Source organism: Amblyomma mixtum, chromosome 3 (assembly GCF_055824585.1).
Source record: "Amblyomma mixtum isolate Tamu chromosome 3, ASM5582458v1, whole genome shotgun sequence".
Taxonomy (NCBI): domain Eukaryota; kingdom Metazoa; phylum Arthropoda; class Arachnida; order Ixodida; family Ixodidae; genus Amblyomma; species Amblyomma mixtum.
In genome coordinates, this window is record NC_143014.1 from 88,772,488 (window position 1) to 88,789,009 (window position 16,522).

Genomic DNA, 16,522 nt, shown 5'->3' on the forward strand with positions numbered 1-16,522 from the left:
ATCTGATAGAGAATTTCTTTATCTTTCAGAATATATATTGCACTTGGGTATTCGCGATTTCAAAAATAATTTTTTGTCCTTTTTCTTCGTCACGTCGACCGGAAAAGTGGGTGCACCTCGACATGGTCTCTTCGTTTTGGATACGTGCAAAAATTCAGTGCTGTGAAGTTTTTATTGAGGAACTAAAGTTTTGGTTTCGGTTTTGAATTTGGCCTTGTTCGTAGTACATTTTTCAGCGACTAGGGCTTCTCCTGTAGCTCTTCTGGGAAGGAAAGTTTTGATGAATAAAACGATTTTCAGAGACTTTATTGGCGTTTTTCTCAAAACATTTTTGGAAGTTTGAGGGCCTTTTTCTCTGAAACTATAAGGCATAAGCTAACAAATTTTTTCACTTTAATGGCATTTACATAACGAACTAGAATCCATAGCTAGGGGCATTTATATTTTTCTGACAAAGAAAAACCCTTTCGTATGTAGCAATTTTATGCATCGACAAAGATAAAAAAATATGACAAATCTAGTTTCTTTGGGAAGCGCGTAATTTTAGTTCTATTTCTGTTTATATTTTGGGGGGTTTAGCGTGCCAAAGCGACTCAGGCTATGAGGGACGCTGTAATGAAGGTCTCCGGACAATTTCGACCACCTGGGGTTGACATCGCACAGTACACGGGCCTCTACAATCTCACCTCCATCGAAGCTCGACCGCCGCGTCCTGGATCAAACCCGTGTCTTTCGGGTCAGCAGCCGAGTGCCATAACCACTGAGCCACCGCAGCTTTTTTTTTCTTTATTGCCTTCCGAGCCACCGCAGCGGGGCAGTTCCTCTTCTGTAAAGCGTTGGTTGCTACCTTCGTACGAAATCACAGCACACTGCGGATAGTAGATTTTAAGAACTAAGTGCATTAGTCGAAAAAATAAACACAGAATTTCAAAAATATCAAAGAAAATTTAAAAACTAGCTTCGAACTGTAATGCAAGCTGCATCTATCTTTAAGATTCCTTGCAAATTTTATAGCCGTAGCTTTTATTGCAAACGCCATACAGCCAACTTTTGAAACTAATTTTCAAAGTTTCACCCCACCTTGAACCTTATAAACTAACCAACCAACCTGTCTTTAATCGCTAGATTTTTCCTGCAACGCTGTTTCTTGTTCGCATGGACAGGAAGGAAAGGTCGCGCAGGAGCAGCTGCCGCGGGCCCTCCGTTGGCTACGTGGCTGCTCCGAGGAATGCCGGAGGGCTCCGTATTAATTTCGACCATTCGGGTTGACGCTTGCATGGAGACTCGACGGGGGCAGCTCGTAGTGGGTAAATGAAAGGTTCACTGCATGTCTTGATCACCTCGCGTTAGTCGTGCTCTCTTCAGCTATGACAGCGATGGTAGGCAACTTGTCGTGTTCATCCGCCTTGTTTCACGGCGAGGCTTCGAGTCACGATTGGGTTTGTACCTCGAGCCGCATGCACACATGTGTTAGGAGGAGCTTTTGTACATAGGTCACCTTTCAGTTTGCTTAAGCGTCCACGATAGCCACGTCGACTCACAAGCAATGAGAACCGGGCTTCATGCGGACTGCTGACATCTCTGAGTTTATTATTATTTTCTGTCCTCAAAAAGCATGGCCACTCGCCACGTTTCTTCTTGGGGTCAGCAAGAAAAAATTAGCCAGGTCTAACTTGGTTATACCGATTATACCGTGCGAAAGCACTGGTTTATCGCATTGTTTAACTAGTGTTCAATCCTATGGGTACGACGCGATAGCTTTAGCTGTTTAATGCCCATATATGCAGAACTGGTCATTGTCTACTTAAGATTCATAGATGGCGGCGAGTCCTCATATACCACCACCAGCGCAGTGGCGCAGCGGTTAAGCGATGCGCCGCTGCACTGGCAGGTGGCTGTTTTTCGCAGTCACCGGTAGGGATTGTTCGACCCATGTTGCTCTTCCCGAGCAATCTCTCATGATGAAGACAAGGCAGATGAGACAAGATGAGATTCTTGCTCGGGGCTGGTATGTGTGGAGTAATGCTTTCGCAGTAAAACTCACAAAGCGATGCTAAAAGATGCACGAACTTTGTTATACATATCGTGTACTGCCAATTAGCAAAAAACGCGTGCTAATAAAGAAGGCTCTAATGAATAGCTTTTGCGCTCGCAATGTGGCGGCTAAAGACACCCTCCCTCCCACCTGAGAGACCCCTGCATTTCTGTTTATACGAAGTGAGATCACTGCTCCGATCAAGCCAGAAAAAAAAAAAAACTTTTTTGATATCTATTATGTACCAATGGGACCGATGAAATAGTGCGCGGCGGAAGGTGTTAGAAGCGTTGCAGTATTGCACACTATTGCGTAAAATAATGCGCTATTTTCTTGCTTCTTCTTTTCTCTTATTCTTTCGCTGAACTTATTTTTCGCGTCTGTGCGCCACACTCACGAGCAGAATAAAATCCGCGTCCGTTCGGCACGGGAGATCGCGCACCTACCCACACGACTGCATCCCTTCATTTCGGGGCTACCCACGGGGCCAGAGTGGACCGGCAACACGTGACGAGTGTAGCCGCGCATTGAAATGCGCCGCTATTAAACTGCGCTGAACAGCTTTTCATCATCGCGCCGGGCGCGCCGATATACGCCCGGCGTTTATATATCTATATACAACGGGGCGCCCTTCCGTCTTGGGGCCGCTCAATACGCCTTAACCGCGAGAAAATCATTCCAGTCATTTCCCGCATCCACTTATCGAGAGAGAACACGTGTCTATCGGGCGCGGAACGAAACAAACCGCCAGCCGCGCGACCGCGGCGGGGAGTGCGGCCGGAGCCCCGCAATTCGTGTAACACGAACAAAAACAGCAAGCACAAATAGAGCGAAACGGCGCGACGCCGCTATCGCAACAGGGCCGCGCGGTGTCGAGACATGTCAATATCATATATTTGACGCGCGGCTCCGCGCGGCCCGCATTGACTTATGGCGAGCGACGCCGGGGCCAGCGAGCTGTCAAAAATGCGGGGCTCTCCCCCTCCGGGCCCCCCGTGTGCATTAGGACTGGAGCTGGTTTATGGCGTCCCGCGATTCGCAACCCAATATCGAGAGCCGTTGGCAAAGCAGCTGCGGCTCTGTCGGCCGCCGGCAGGCAGCGACAGCAGGCGCCCGCGGAGCGCGTTCGCAGCCAATTCTTCGCCACCGGAGTGCGCGCAGCAAATAATCGCTCACCGCGCGGGCTCCCCTCGCCTCCGGAGCCGCTGCTCTGGGGCGCAGTGAAATCACCGACGGCCGGCGGTTGTGGCGCCCCTCAGGTGCGCGCGATTGCCTCCTTTCATTTGCATGCGTTCAAGGGAAGACCGGGTGGGACAAACAAGTGAGCGAGAAGCGCGTCTAATGGAAGGGGACGAGGCGCAGTAAGCTCAAGTGATGCGTGTAAACACGTGTAAAGGGCACCTTATTGCGCTTTTGTTGGGTTCATCGAAATTTTTTTGTCTTGATTTTGGCACACAAGCAGTCAGAAGAACGCGAATGCAATGCAGCTACGTTCAGACGCGATAAAAGTGACACGGGAAAGCGCAGAAAAAGCTCCGATCAAGTGACATATGAATCCGCAGTTTTCAAGTGAACTGCCGTGAGTTTACAAAGAGTTTCGTTGTTCTTGTTCGTCCTAGATATATATATGAGAGAAGCCAACAGCCACAGAAATCAAGGGGCACAGGGGATTTTTAATTTTTTATTTATTTTGTGGCGTTGATCAATTTATATTACTGATATGTTATCGCTTAAAGCTAATTGATTAGAAAAGCAGAAGAAAAAACAACCACATGCCGCCGGTGGGATCCGAACCCACGACCTCCGAATTACGCGTCCGATGCTCTACCGCTGAGCTACGGCGACGGCTGTCAAATCTTCTGCTTTCGGGGGTATTTATGTTCACAAATAACCTAACCTTGGGAGTGACAGAAGCCAACAGCCACAGAAACCAAGGGCACAGGGGATTTTTTTAAATTAATTTATTTAATTTGTGGTGTTGATCAATTTATAATATTACTGAATGTGTTATCGCTTAAAGCGAATTGATTAGAAAAGCAGAAGAAAAAACAACCACATGCCGCCGGTGGGATCCGAACCCACGACCTCCGAATTACGCGTCCGGTGCTCTACCGCTGAGCTACGGCGACGGCTGTCATTTATGTTATGACGGGGGTATTTATGTTTACAAATAACCTAACCTAGATAGATATATATAGATTATATATATATATATATATATATATATATATATATATATATATATATATATAATCGATAGATATATGCACAATATCATTTGTTCAGGAGGGCAAAGAAGGAACTACGTGATGTTTCGAAGCAGAAGTCATAGATGCCAGCAGTTTGAATGGAGATTCCGAAATGCGCATGCGGCACCATAACAAGTCTCACACACGCCTGCCTGTTTCTCTTCTTAGCAGCGCTGGATTAAGGGGGGGGGGGGGGGGGGGGTCTGAGGGGGCTGCAGCCCAGGGCCTCACCTCCGACAGCAGAAGAAGGGGCCCATTTGCTCTAACTTGCTTAGCATATGAAACCACGGGCAATGGAACTTTGAGTGACACGTATGAAGTGAGACAACCAGAACAAGAAGGCGGGCCCCCACAAATGTAACTTCATTTAGCCTAATTAGTTCGGGAGAGCTTGTCGAGCTGCGAGAACAGGAATCCCCCACCACCTCGGAGGGGGCCCCCTTTCTTACGAAGCGATATAGGCGTTTGCTTACGGATTGCAGAAGGGTTTTCGTGGTTTCCTGTCAATCCCCCCGTCCAGTGGCGTCTCAACGTGTAGTGTTCAAGGTGTAGTGCGTTTGAGAATCCTGGCGTCAGCATAACAGGCAGGACTCTCGCCTCGCCGCCAAGCATTCTGCTGGAACTGCTTTCATAATCCGCTAAAAATCACTAATTAATTTTTAAACCACACATATATCCGATGTAAAAAATACTTCCTTTGCGCCCTCTGCATGGCTTACAAATGCAACGCTTTAGTGTCACAAGTATGATTAGAGCAGGGAGGCAAAAACGAAACTAAAATGCAAAGTGGAATTTGAAGCGGAGTCTACTTGTGCTAGTATTATATACAGACTGTTGAGAAAATAAATGCGCGCAGTAGAATGCTTCTCTCAGCTACACAGGTGGATTGTTCAAGTTCGAATTTCGCACAGAGATGACATTTCGTCGTCAGAATTATTTATACAACACCGGGTTTTCTTGTTTAGCTTTACCAAATTCAAAAGCAAATCAGGCTCTGCTAGCTTCTTGGAAGTCCCACAGTTTCACTGTGTGCTCCGGCGGCCACTATAGGAAAGCGAGACGCTCGTTTATGGTTTTATGTTTAGGTTTATTGGCTTTAACGTCCCAAATCAAGTCCGGCTATGCGGGACGCCGTAGTGGAAGGCTCCGGATAATTTCGACCACCTCGAGTTCTTTAAAGTGCACTGATATCGCATAGTGAACGGACCTCTAGTATTTTGCCTCCAGCGAAATGTGACCGCCGCGGCTGGGGCAATTTATTTTGTTTGTTCTTTTTCTTGGGATTGGTTTTGTAGAGTCAGGTGAAATTGAACTTTTGAGGAAATAAAAGGCGCAGTAACTGCCTCCTTTCTAGGTGGACGCCTCAACCTTGTCTTGAGAGGAGGGAGGAAGGTGTGAATGAAAGGAGAGAAAGAGGTGCCATTGGTTTATTGGTGTAGGGGGGTTGAACGCCCCAAAGCATCTCAGGCTGTGAGAGATGCCTTTGTGAAGGGCTCTGCAAATTTCGACCACCTGATGTTCCTTAATGCGCACTGACATCGCACAGTACACTGGCGTCTAGAATTTTGCCTCCATTGAAATTCGACCGCTGCGGCTGGGATCAAACCCGTATCTTTTGGGGTCAGCAGCCGAGCACCATAACCACTGATCCACCATGGCAGCAAAAAGAAGAGGTACCGTTGTGGAGCGCTCAGGAATAATTTCGACCACCTGGGGATCTTTAACGTGCTCTGAAATCGCACAGCACACGGGCGCCTTTTTGCATTTCACCTCCATCAAAACGCGGCCGCCGTGCGGCTGGGTTTGAACCAGGGTACTCGGCTCAGCACCGAGCACGCTGCCCACTGATCCAGGACTTAAATATTGCTATTCAAATGCGCCCTATGATGGTAGTAGTAAACATTCATCGTGTAATCAAATTAATTTTGAATAACTTTTAATAATACCCTCTCGAGGCACTAATTAACGAGTGTTTCTATTTCCTAGTTGCTGCCGGAGCACCCAGCTCAACTGTAGGAAGCTACCTCAGCCTTCTTTTCTTTAATGCGTTAGCATTAAAACACTGTTGTGAACAAAAACCCGTCTATCAGCTTGTGTACGATGTCACTGCAAGAGGAGAGTAGGCGGCGCGCGCAGCGCGCAGCAATTTAGCTGCGATGCAGCTCCGCAAGTTGTCGGTCGGCTCACGTGGCTCTTCCGTGGCTTTCGGCCCTTGGCCACAGACGGACACGTGTCGTGCGATCCAAGAGTCACGTTATATTTTCCTGCGTTCCTGTTGCATCAATCCCATTGATCGCAGTTTGTTCTTTTTAATTTGGTGGAATTGCAGTGAAACAAGGGATATATTCCAGTAGTGTAACAGCGGGCAGGGAGGTCAATGGAGGTAAAGGGAGAGGTGGCCTACATGCGCATTAGCCCAGGGCCCCCATTTTTCTTAATCCGGCCCTGCTTCTTAGTGACGTAATGTTCCTGACGATGAAGATTAACCATCCTCCGGCGGGAGCAGCAGTAGCCCTGATGAACTGCAGGGAAAAGGAAGAGCAAACGAAGTGTCTAAAAATACGCTCGACGTACCCAGTCGCTTCTCGTTAAATGTACGGCAGACGTCGCTGTAGGCCCTAGTCAAGTCCAATGTATTTCGGTCATGTTGCTTCCTACGCGCTCTTCCTTGCACATTCGCCACAGAAGAGCTGCAAAGCGAAGATCGCCCATTCTTGCATGTCCGTAATTCCACAATTGTCAAGGATCGCTGTCTTCACGCCTGGTCGGGCGCTTCTATAGCATCGTTATCTCTCGCACCGGATGTCATGCAAGCGACGGCGGCAGGCGACGCGACGTACGCGCCAGCAACGATACGCATTCACTCAGCCTTCGCTTAGCACTTGTCTCGTAATCTGTCACCTCGATCTGCTCGTTATTTAATCGAGCTACCACTAGCATATGCGTCGTCTGCGATTCTGCACTCTCCTCTGAAGCGCAGCGATACGTTCTGGGGATCGAGCTCCAGTAACCGCGGCGCTCCGTATAGAGCACCTGCCCGTAATGCGTAAGAAATGTTATGCTAGCTATTCTTTAACAGCAGAAAACGGATAAGACGTTCGTAATTTAAAATTTCAGATTCTATCTCGCAGCCATGGCAAAAGGCATGCCGAATCTCTTTGAGGTCTATGCTGGATAGCGGCTATGGCTATGGTCCTACGAGCCTGCGGAGGCTAAGACGTGCTCCACTGCGACGCACCGAGGAGCAACCGGAAAGCCGAAAGCGTGACCGATCAGCTTCCTGATAAACGGCGACGTTCTTTGCGAAAGTTCGTTGTACATGGCGTTTAAATTGCCACGGGTTCGAGCTTAACACGAGCCGAACGGCCCCTCTCAGCCACCGCCACATGCGAACAGATGAACAGATCTGCGACGCGCGCGCATTCAACTTCGACTGTAGAACACGGATCGCCGCAATGAAAGCCTAAACGTTCATAAAACGGACTTCAGCACACGGCAGAAAAACACATTTGCCTCATGTTTGCATGGAAATACCCAAGGGTAATTCTGCAGCTCGTGGTCGGCTGCCAACCGGTAAACAGCCGAAAGACATGATGGTTGTCGTGTACGTAGCCGCATAAACAGTTGACTGCTCGCGCTCTCGAAGTACGCGCAACGAACTCGAGTCGCCCCCTTCTGGCCAGTGGGTATAGACATGGGTAAAGCAGTGGGTAAACCTACACCACAACGCGACCTGTTTTTAAGCGTCAACTTGATTTTACCATTACGACCAACAGCGGACAGAAACACACCGTCATACTCATGACAACCAACTCTTGAAAAATTTTGTGAGATACGTCGGACTTTGAAAAGCACTGATTGGATCTGTGCGCGACGTACCCGGGGAAAAAGTGTACCGGATTCGTCCGACGTACCTTTAGGCACAGCTTCAGAACACAGTGATCAAATCCGTCCGACATACCGGACCAGCAAAATCAGCGCCATCGTCGATAAAGCCTCTTGTACAGCAGACAAACTAAACAACTGCGGGGACATTCTCTTTGTGTTGCAGCGTAGACCTTGGGAGTGTCAAGAAACTTACGCTTAGACCAAGGTGGAAAACTTCGGCTTTCATGGCCACTTAATTTCCTTTGAGCATCCGTGGCACGCAGTGTCACTAACCAAGCGTGTCTTCAAAAATAATTACAGATCTAAATTCCGGCGTACAGGTGAAAACCCAGGAGAACCTATTTTTGGGCGCAGTTTTTTTTTTTCTTCTTCGGAGCAGTTGCCTTTTGCGAGTGTTGTGAAAGCTGTAACAGAGCAAATGTTTCTCGGTGGTTCTGATTTGTTTTCATCACCTGCGGCTCTGAGTGGCCGATCCCAGCGGTAGTGTGGCTTTGCCTGACTCCGCATGACGAAGTACAGAATGAAATGGACTGAAATTGTATACTGTTCCGGCGTAGGTTAGCGACCTACCAGTTCATTACGCGCGTACGTTCTGAAGGATTGTAGTGCAGTCGTGGACGAAAACTTTTCAGTGTTCGCTCTGGAAATGTGTCCACTCTCAATAATCAAGGCTGAGCGCTTGGTCATTACCGCTATAGGATCCTCGGAGTAGATTTTTTTAAATATAAATATGTTTGTTGTCTAACCATGCAGAACTGCGTGGTCATTGTGCATGTCCGGTACAAAAGAAAAAATAAATTGAGAAAGGCCTGTTCAGACGGTGAACTGACGACAGCTCTGCCAGGTAAACTCAGAGCTGACGTCGCACCTGATCAATTATAAACGAACCGCGGAGATCCGTTACTGACTTGTGTTGTATCCTTTGTCCTCTACTCGCCCTTTATCCTCGGTCAATGCTTGCTCATCAAAGGTGGTGGCATTGCTAACTGCGAAAACACCAAATATTGAGACATCAGTCATGAAGCTGATTCTCAGAACAAAAATCTGTGTTCGGGCAAAGCGGTCCACGTTGAAGCACTCAGTCCCATGTCGTCTGAGAATTTTCCCTTTAGCCGCCGTCCAAATTTCTTTTCTCCGAAGCTCTCGTCTCATTACGCACTCGCATCAGGATTCAGTGAGTTCCCATCTACCCTTCTTCCATCTTTGTCACCACACACAAGAATCCGGGCAACAGCGCGCCTAATATTTTTGCCGCCACACTACGACGACGATATTCGACTGTGCTGGCAAGCCGAGCTTCCGCTGCGCAGCCGCAGTGCAGCGCCCGTTTCGTCAAAACTGCGGATAAAGCTATCGTTTTAAACTGAGATTTCTTCTTCTGTAAAGTAACAAAACTCTCAAATATACAACTGCTCGATTTGCGTAAGGGCGCGTGCTGCATTTGCAGCATAGTTCAGGCTCAAGTAAATGGGTATGCACCACTGTCCTCCTGAACAGGTGACACTGCATTCCTTAAACACTTTGGCGCGGATGTCATTGCAGTTCATTCCCGTCCTTTGCCAGTGATACTGGTTGGTTCAGTCTGTCGCCTTCTTGCGCGAAAGGAACGTGGCACATGCCCTGTGGGCAGTACAGGGTTAGGCCGTGGTTTCTGGGCCGCGAGTAAGGTAAGGAGGCAGGGGCGAGAAAGGCCAGGCGACAGCGCGGCCGGCCGGACGCAGCTGACGACGGCGCTTCTTTCTGTCTTTCTGACGCAGTGGCCCAGAGCTGCCTCGACAAGGACGGCAAGAAGAAGCACACACGGCCCACCTTCTCCGGACACCAGATCTACGTTTTAGAGAAGACCTTCGAGCAGACCAAGTATCTCGCAGGACCCGAGAGAGCAAAACTTGCCTACGCCCTTGGCATGTCCGAAAGTCAAGTAAAAGTACGTTGGCGTGTCTCCACTCACTTACACTTGCATGCAACCTTTGTTCTCTCTCTCTCTCTCTCTGTCACATATTTACGAGCCAACGTGCCAACAAGCGAATTTCAGCCAAAGCGCAAGCTTTTGCATGGTTGAAGGCTCCTGTACGGGTATTCTGAACGAGAATGAACTCCTACTGTTTTATACCGTAAGCGTTGCTCGGCTAAGTCTACGCATTGAAGTCAAAGCAGTTGGCAGGGCCTGACTGGCAGGTTTTTATACACAGCAGGCCTCGCCAGATAACGTGTGCATCATGGCATGAAATCACCGTATGCTTGCGAAGCAGGATTTTGAGAGAGAGTAATATATAGGGAATGTTCCATTGGTCAGATGGGATGTTCCCGGCGTTTCCGCCCTTGCACTGTTTCATAGAAGTCACTGAGCCACTGTTTCATAGAAGTCACTTTCCACGGGTTGAGATGACAAGTCCGAAAGGAGAGTTAAAACTTCCCCCTTCTTAAGTCGATGAGCGCATCGTAAAATTAAAGGAGAGCAACCTTGATGATGTAGCTGGTAATTCCAGCGTACAGCTGTAAGCCTGAATTGATTTATTGATTTTTATTTTCTGAGGGGGGGAAGGGGGAGGGGGGAAGGGGTAGGGGGTAGGTGAGAGTGTGTCATTCTTAAATGGGGTTCGTGTGATTCGGAATACCGCACGTACGCGATCCTTTAAAAAGTAATGCGCTTATTATGTCCCCTAAACCTGAAAGCACTTCGCGTTGTCTCAAATTAAATGTGTTATACATACAAACGGGCACTGCCGTTGACGGCAGGTGCAGAGCAGCTGTCGCGAACAGTACTGAAGGCATCAGATTGTTGAGGTGGCCGTACACTAAGCTTTTCAATACATTTCTGTCTGCGTCATTACGCACCGTTAATGCTATAGCAATGTGTCCTACAGGGAACCTCAGGTTTCTTCTTCGTTATTACTGAACACTTCCCAACAGCCGAAAGAGAGGTCGGCCTCTCTCTCTTTCAGCTCTGACAGCTTTCTCTCATTTCAAATTTCTGCGTTGCAACTTAGCTCAATTTGCAGGCGTTTTATGTGGTTGGTCCTGACACCAACAGAAAGTGTTTTGCCCGCGTGTAGTGATTATAAGTGATAACACCATTACGCTTCGCTGTGACAGAGGGTATATTACTGCTGGAACAAATGCGTGCATTTAAAAAAAATTGCACATTTTTTTTTTTGTGTGTGTGTGCATGGACAGGAGGAATATGTTTAGACTTCTTAGCAGCACTCTCTCGAGGCGCGTTTATTCTTGTCTTCTTTTAAGTATTGGTCATCGACCATCGCTCAAAATGGCCAGTGCTATTTTCTTTTACTTTTTTTTTTTCGTTGCGAAGAAAAACAGACTGGTAGAGAGCTATACGTGCGACAGACGCTATTAGCGGGGCGGTAACGCCTCTGCTTGAAGAACGAGAGGGGCAAAACAAAAAAGAAAGAAAAGATGAAAGGTTAAAGAGGGGTCCTCCAGAGTGCGGCTCATCTGGTAACCACCAGTGGGCAATCAGAAGACAATAAGGCCCTTTTTTTTTTTTCCAGCCTCGCTCGTTGTTCCCTGAATAGGCGTGAAATGGCGCCCCTGCTGGTCCACTAACGACCGCCAATCTCGGGACAAGAGAACTAACTGCCTTTCATTCGGCCGCGCTGATGCCCTCTCGCCCCCGCCGACGCGAAACGGTCGCGTGCCTGCACAAGTCGGGCGCGCCGCAGCGGGATCCCATGGAGCCGCTCATACGGGAAGCAGCGGGCGCCTCATTTGCTCTCGCCGCGTCCAGAGGCCCAATCACTAGGGAAGGGGGACGATCAACAGATGCCCGCGGTGATGGCTTTCATTACTGTGCCTAGGGTGCCAGGAGGGGGGAGGCTGCGCAGGCACAGCTTGTTGTGCCACCTCACCAGCGTGGCCATCGTGGACAACAGCGACAGGCTAGCTCGCCTCCTCGTTGTCGTCTTGTGTACTTGGTCCATGAGGTGGCACATTTGTTGTCGATTCGCTCCGCTTTGAATGCATCGGCGCGTAAATGCTGCCGTTGGGCTGCCTGCTTCAGCTTTCCATATGATGTTATGAGGTTAGAGAGTGGACGAAACGATACGCGTAGATTGACGCTCCGGCATCCGCCTCTCAGTCGCTGTGTTCGTAATGTCCTTGTCGCAATGCGAGCGCTTTTTTCCCCTCTGTCTTTCCTGTTTGGATGGGCGCACATTTTTGTTGTAATGAGCAGTTATTATATTTCTGAAGGTGTATACAGTTCCCTAATAGTAATGATATATTAAAACTCGTCCCAATCGACATTATCAAATATAATTTTAACGTCGGCATCATATTGTGAAAGAAGAGTTTGAGGGGAGTCCCTGAGTGCTTTTTTGTACACTTTGGGGAGTTTCGTTCAAGAGCTCGCCATGTCTTTTAACTTGATGTCTCGTGACCTGTTTCGCGTCATCGAGAACGAAATGCCACACCATGGGCTGGCTCCCTTGCACGACAGGACAGCACGTTAAAAGCGTGTCTCAGAAATATTACAAAACACGCAGCGTTGTAATTCCTTTTGTACAGAATATTTTTCGCATGCAGCGCACATGCGATCTGCGATCCTCTAAATGTGAGGGGCAGTTATACTGCGTTAGTAAGAGCACGTTATTAGGGCACATGCTCAGCATTTGTGGACTTTGGATATTTTACTGCGGAGTTTTTCGGTGTATCTTGTGCGTCGGGGGGTATGCATGTCTGATCTGGTCTCTTCCAGTTGCTTGTAGAAGGGCATGCTGAAAGCATCATTCAACTATGGTGCGCCACTTTTTGAGTGCATCAGCCTTTTAAATGGCTTTCACCATAAACCTCGGTAAAACAGAGTGTGCGAACAGTGCATGCGGCAGGCACTTCATCCCTTGCACACCTCTTTCCATAGTAACGACAATATCTCTCTCATTGGGTGCGCAGGTGTGGTTCCAAAATCGGAGAACGAAGTGGAGGAAGAAACACGCGGCGGAGATGGCCACCGCCAAGAAGAAACACGACAACGAGGCAGAGCAGCTGCGCCACGAAGACGTGTCCGACCACGACGAGCTAGAGCACGGCGACGCCAAGAAGATGCGTCAGGAGGACCCGCTGCTGCGGCACCACCACCGCGACGACCGCCGGCCCGACAGCTTAGCCTCCATCTAGGCCCCGTGCCCGCGGCGCCTCCACACAGTGCAATACTCCTCTCCTTTCCCCGTGCATTAGCGTTCTCCCTGTACATACTTGTCCCTCCCCCAGAGACTGTACATAATGACTGTGCGCGCCTTCGAGCGCAACGCCACACCTCGGGGCGGGCGAAGCAGAAAGAAAAAAAAAACAAAGACCGTGCGAAGCGCGCGCGGCGTTCGCTCGCCTGTTCTTTGGGACTCGTCTTCCATGCGCCTCCTGCTCCTCCCTGGACTCTGAGGTTGTGGCCGCGGGTCGCCCAGCCACAGCCCAGCGAGGGCTCAACTTCCTAGTCGCAGCCACCGGCTGTGCCCGCCTCGCCGTCAGTGGAGCTCACCGGCTCGCAGTGACTTCGTGCGCGCCCCCTGGCTTGAAGGCCGCAGTTCGCGCCTACCCGGGACCCATCCCTCAGTTGCGCGAGCACGCATGTTCGCGCCGATATGTGAAAGAGTGCGCGACAAGGCGATTTCGTCGCACAAGTCAGTTCCTTCTGAGAGACGCACCCGTTGCCGACGCTTTCGACACGCGAGATATGCAGTCGAAAATGCGCTCGCGTGTGCTCAAACGAGGCGGATATACGCTGGAAGCTGCTGTGTACCCCGCGGTTCTTCGATTAGGTCTTTCATATGAAATACGTATTGTGCATGTGTCTGGTATACTGTGAACCTCCGAGCATTGTCGGAGCCCTCCTAGCGCTGTGCCAGACGTTGAGTGCTACGTGGACGACGCTTAAGGTGATACGTTTGGTACACTGCTTTGCATTGGAAGTCTGTCGATTGCTTCTTTGTTCAAACATAATGACGAGCTTCGCAGAACGTCTTACACGCTGCGGTAATCAAATCGGATAACTAGGAGGAACATTTTGTTTTCGCATTTTACGACGCCAGTCTAGAAACGCACTAACCAAAACCACAAAAGTAGCTAAACTTCGTCATGCGGCTTAAAGTTCTCGAGTTCCATGCTCGAGTAGAGTAAGAAAAGAAAAGCTGATTCGAAACGATATATTCAGCGATGAACTGCATAGGGCCCTGAGAATGTTTTTGACAAACGCTTTTTCTCCGTCGACTTTTTTCACAAAGAGAATTGTAAGAGTGACTCTGCATCATTTAGCGTTATCCATCAGCTGGTTCGCTAGACGCCAAGTAAAAAACCTTACAACGTTCCGTGCACATTGTGACGCTGCTCTGAAAAACCCGAAGTCGACTATACAACTCGAACTGGCTTCCCAAGAAAAGCCTTGCCGTTCCAGACAAAAGCAGCAGGGTGAGAAATTACGGCGGCATTAAAATACTCAGATGCAGTAGAGCACATATACGTCCGTTATACCCTCCTTAGCCAGGTCCTTGCGCCAACCCGTGTCACCGGCTGCCGGGCAAATCATGTTATCACAACGATATGATGTAATTTTTTACAGATTATTCCAGAACTATCTAAAGTATGTTTATACGTAAGTGCAATTTATATTTCGTCTGTTATTCGTAAAAACAAGTAAAACAGAAAGGAGGGTCCGGATGTTGGAAACAAGCCGGCATAGAGCGGTAAGATATTCGTAAGTTGAAAAGCATTTCGAGAAATAGAGCTTTACGGAACGTAATCAACAACGATGAGCGCGTGAGCAAATAAAAGGGTGGTGGCGTAAAAATCATGCCTTGTATTTATTGCAATGTCTTGCCATTAGCGTGCCCCGCTCCCAAATAACGTCACCAAGCAGCATTCAATAGACGGAGTAGAGTGACGCCCCTGTCGCTTGTGCTTGGCTTGTAATCCTTTTCCCATAGGACTGCGTGAAGGGAACCTCCTTCGGGAAGGCCAGGCGAGCATCACGTTGTATTTTCTTGCCCCCTTATCGTCTACTTTGTTTACTTGGCATGAAGTGCGTCAGTATGCACGTGTAAATATACGCTGTGACTTAAACCTGTACGTGGAAATTTACTCTGTAGCGTAGGCAGCTAATGTAGAATCCGTCTTGTCTTTTGAATGCAAGAGCGTATGCCATTCATGGGGCAGAAAACAAAATTGCTAGGAAAAAGAGAAGTCTTCAAAAGTGTAGAATCTTAACTCCTCATTTGCGATCCTTATCAAAGTGCTTAAATTGATGCGTACCCTTGCAAATGCATCGTTCGGCTGATTATTTTGTCGCTTGTCTTGTTGCGCAAGAAAAACAGCAAAGAACTGTGCGATACACAACTTTCTAGACTGCTCTGCTGCATGTGCCACTAGCGTAAATGTGTCCCGAACGAAACCAACATGTATGAGAAAATACGTGTCGAGCGTAAATGTTCCGCCTATAGACAGTATTTCACTCTGTCTGTTGGCATAGTGAAGGCTTACGACAACGACAGTCCATGTGATCTCGACAAGTTGGAGACTAGAGTACAAGGCCAGAGTCCTCAAAATCTCATGGCATTTGTGCAGTGCGTTTCCACGGTAACTGATTCCGTACGCAGACCTCAGCTTCTGATTTTTCTTTTTCTTTTTGCTTTGTCGATGAAGATTGATGACTTGACCTCATGTTTGATGTCTTGTCGTTTCCGCGTGCGCACCATTCGGGTATGTGCTGGTTCTGTATATTTAAATGACTGTGTTATTTACAATGTCTTTTTGCCGAAGCAATAAGAACAATAAAAAACGACATCTTCCAAACTAAATGCCAGGCTTTTGAGTTATTTGTTTTCTTCAGGATTATTACCATTCCATGTAAGTACAAGCTGCACAACTGTGCCTTTGTGATGCGAAGAAAAAATATTCAAACAAGGTGCCTTGATAAAAAGGCCAGCATCAGTGAGCACAATGGCATATATCGGCATGACCGTAGCACGCGTTCTACTGCTGCGGGAGGAATTCCATGAAACAGAAAACTTGCACGACGCTTAGCCTACCCGTAAGTGTACAGTGCGATATAGCATTAGAGGTTTCTCCCTTGCAAGTACTCCTTCTCTTTGAAAGATCGCGGGGAATCCTTGGACCACCACTGGCGCAGTGGTGCAACATTTAAAGGGCCTGTGCCCACCCCAGCACAGCAGACACTCTCTACCTCTCTTTGAGCGAGCCTCCTCTCCTTCCATTCCCTCCTCGAAATTCTTCTCTCCCGCTCCTCGTCGAGTAGGCTCGGCAAGGCAAAATCACCCCTTCGTTCTCCGGTGTAAGCCGGAGGCGTGGTGTCTGTGGAGTGCGTCACAGGGCGACGTCATGG

The 16,522-nt window shown here is 48.5% G+C and overlaps 1 protein-coding gene across 1 annotated transcript in view; it reads left to right on the forward strand.

The window, feature by feature from the left end:
* HGTX (HGTX homeodomain transcription factor) overlaps positions 1 to 15,977 on the forward strand; it is a 31,768-nt gene extending 15,791 nt beyond the window's left edge. The window contains exons 2-3 of the mRNA XM_089576942.1: positions 9,930 to 10,099; positions 13,084 to 15,977. Coding sequence (XP_089433068.1) covers positions 9,930 to 10,099; positions 13,084 to 13,308 — 395 coding nt within the window. The 3' untranslated portion in view covers positions 13,309 to 15,977. The remainder of the gene's footprint in view (positions 1 to 9,929; positions 10,100 to 13,083) is intronic.
* Positions 15,978 to 16,522: the final 545 nt, after the last annotated feature.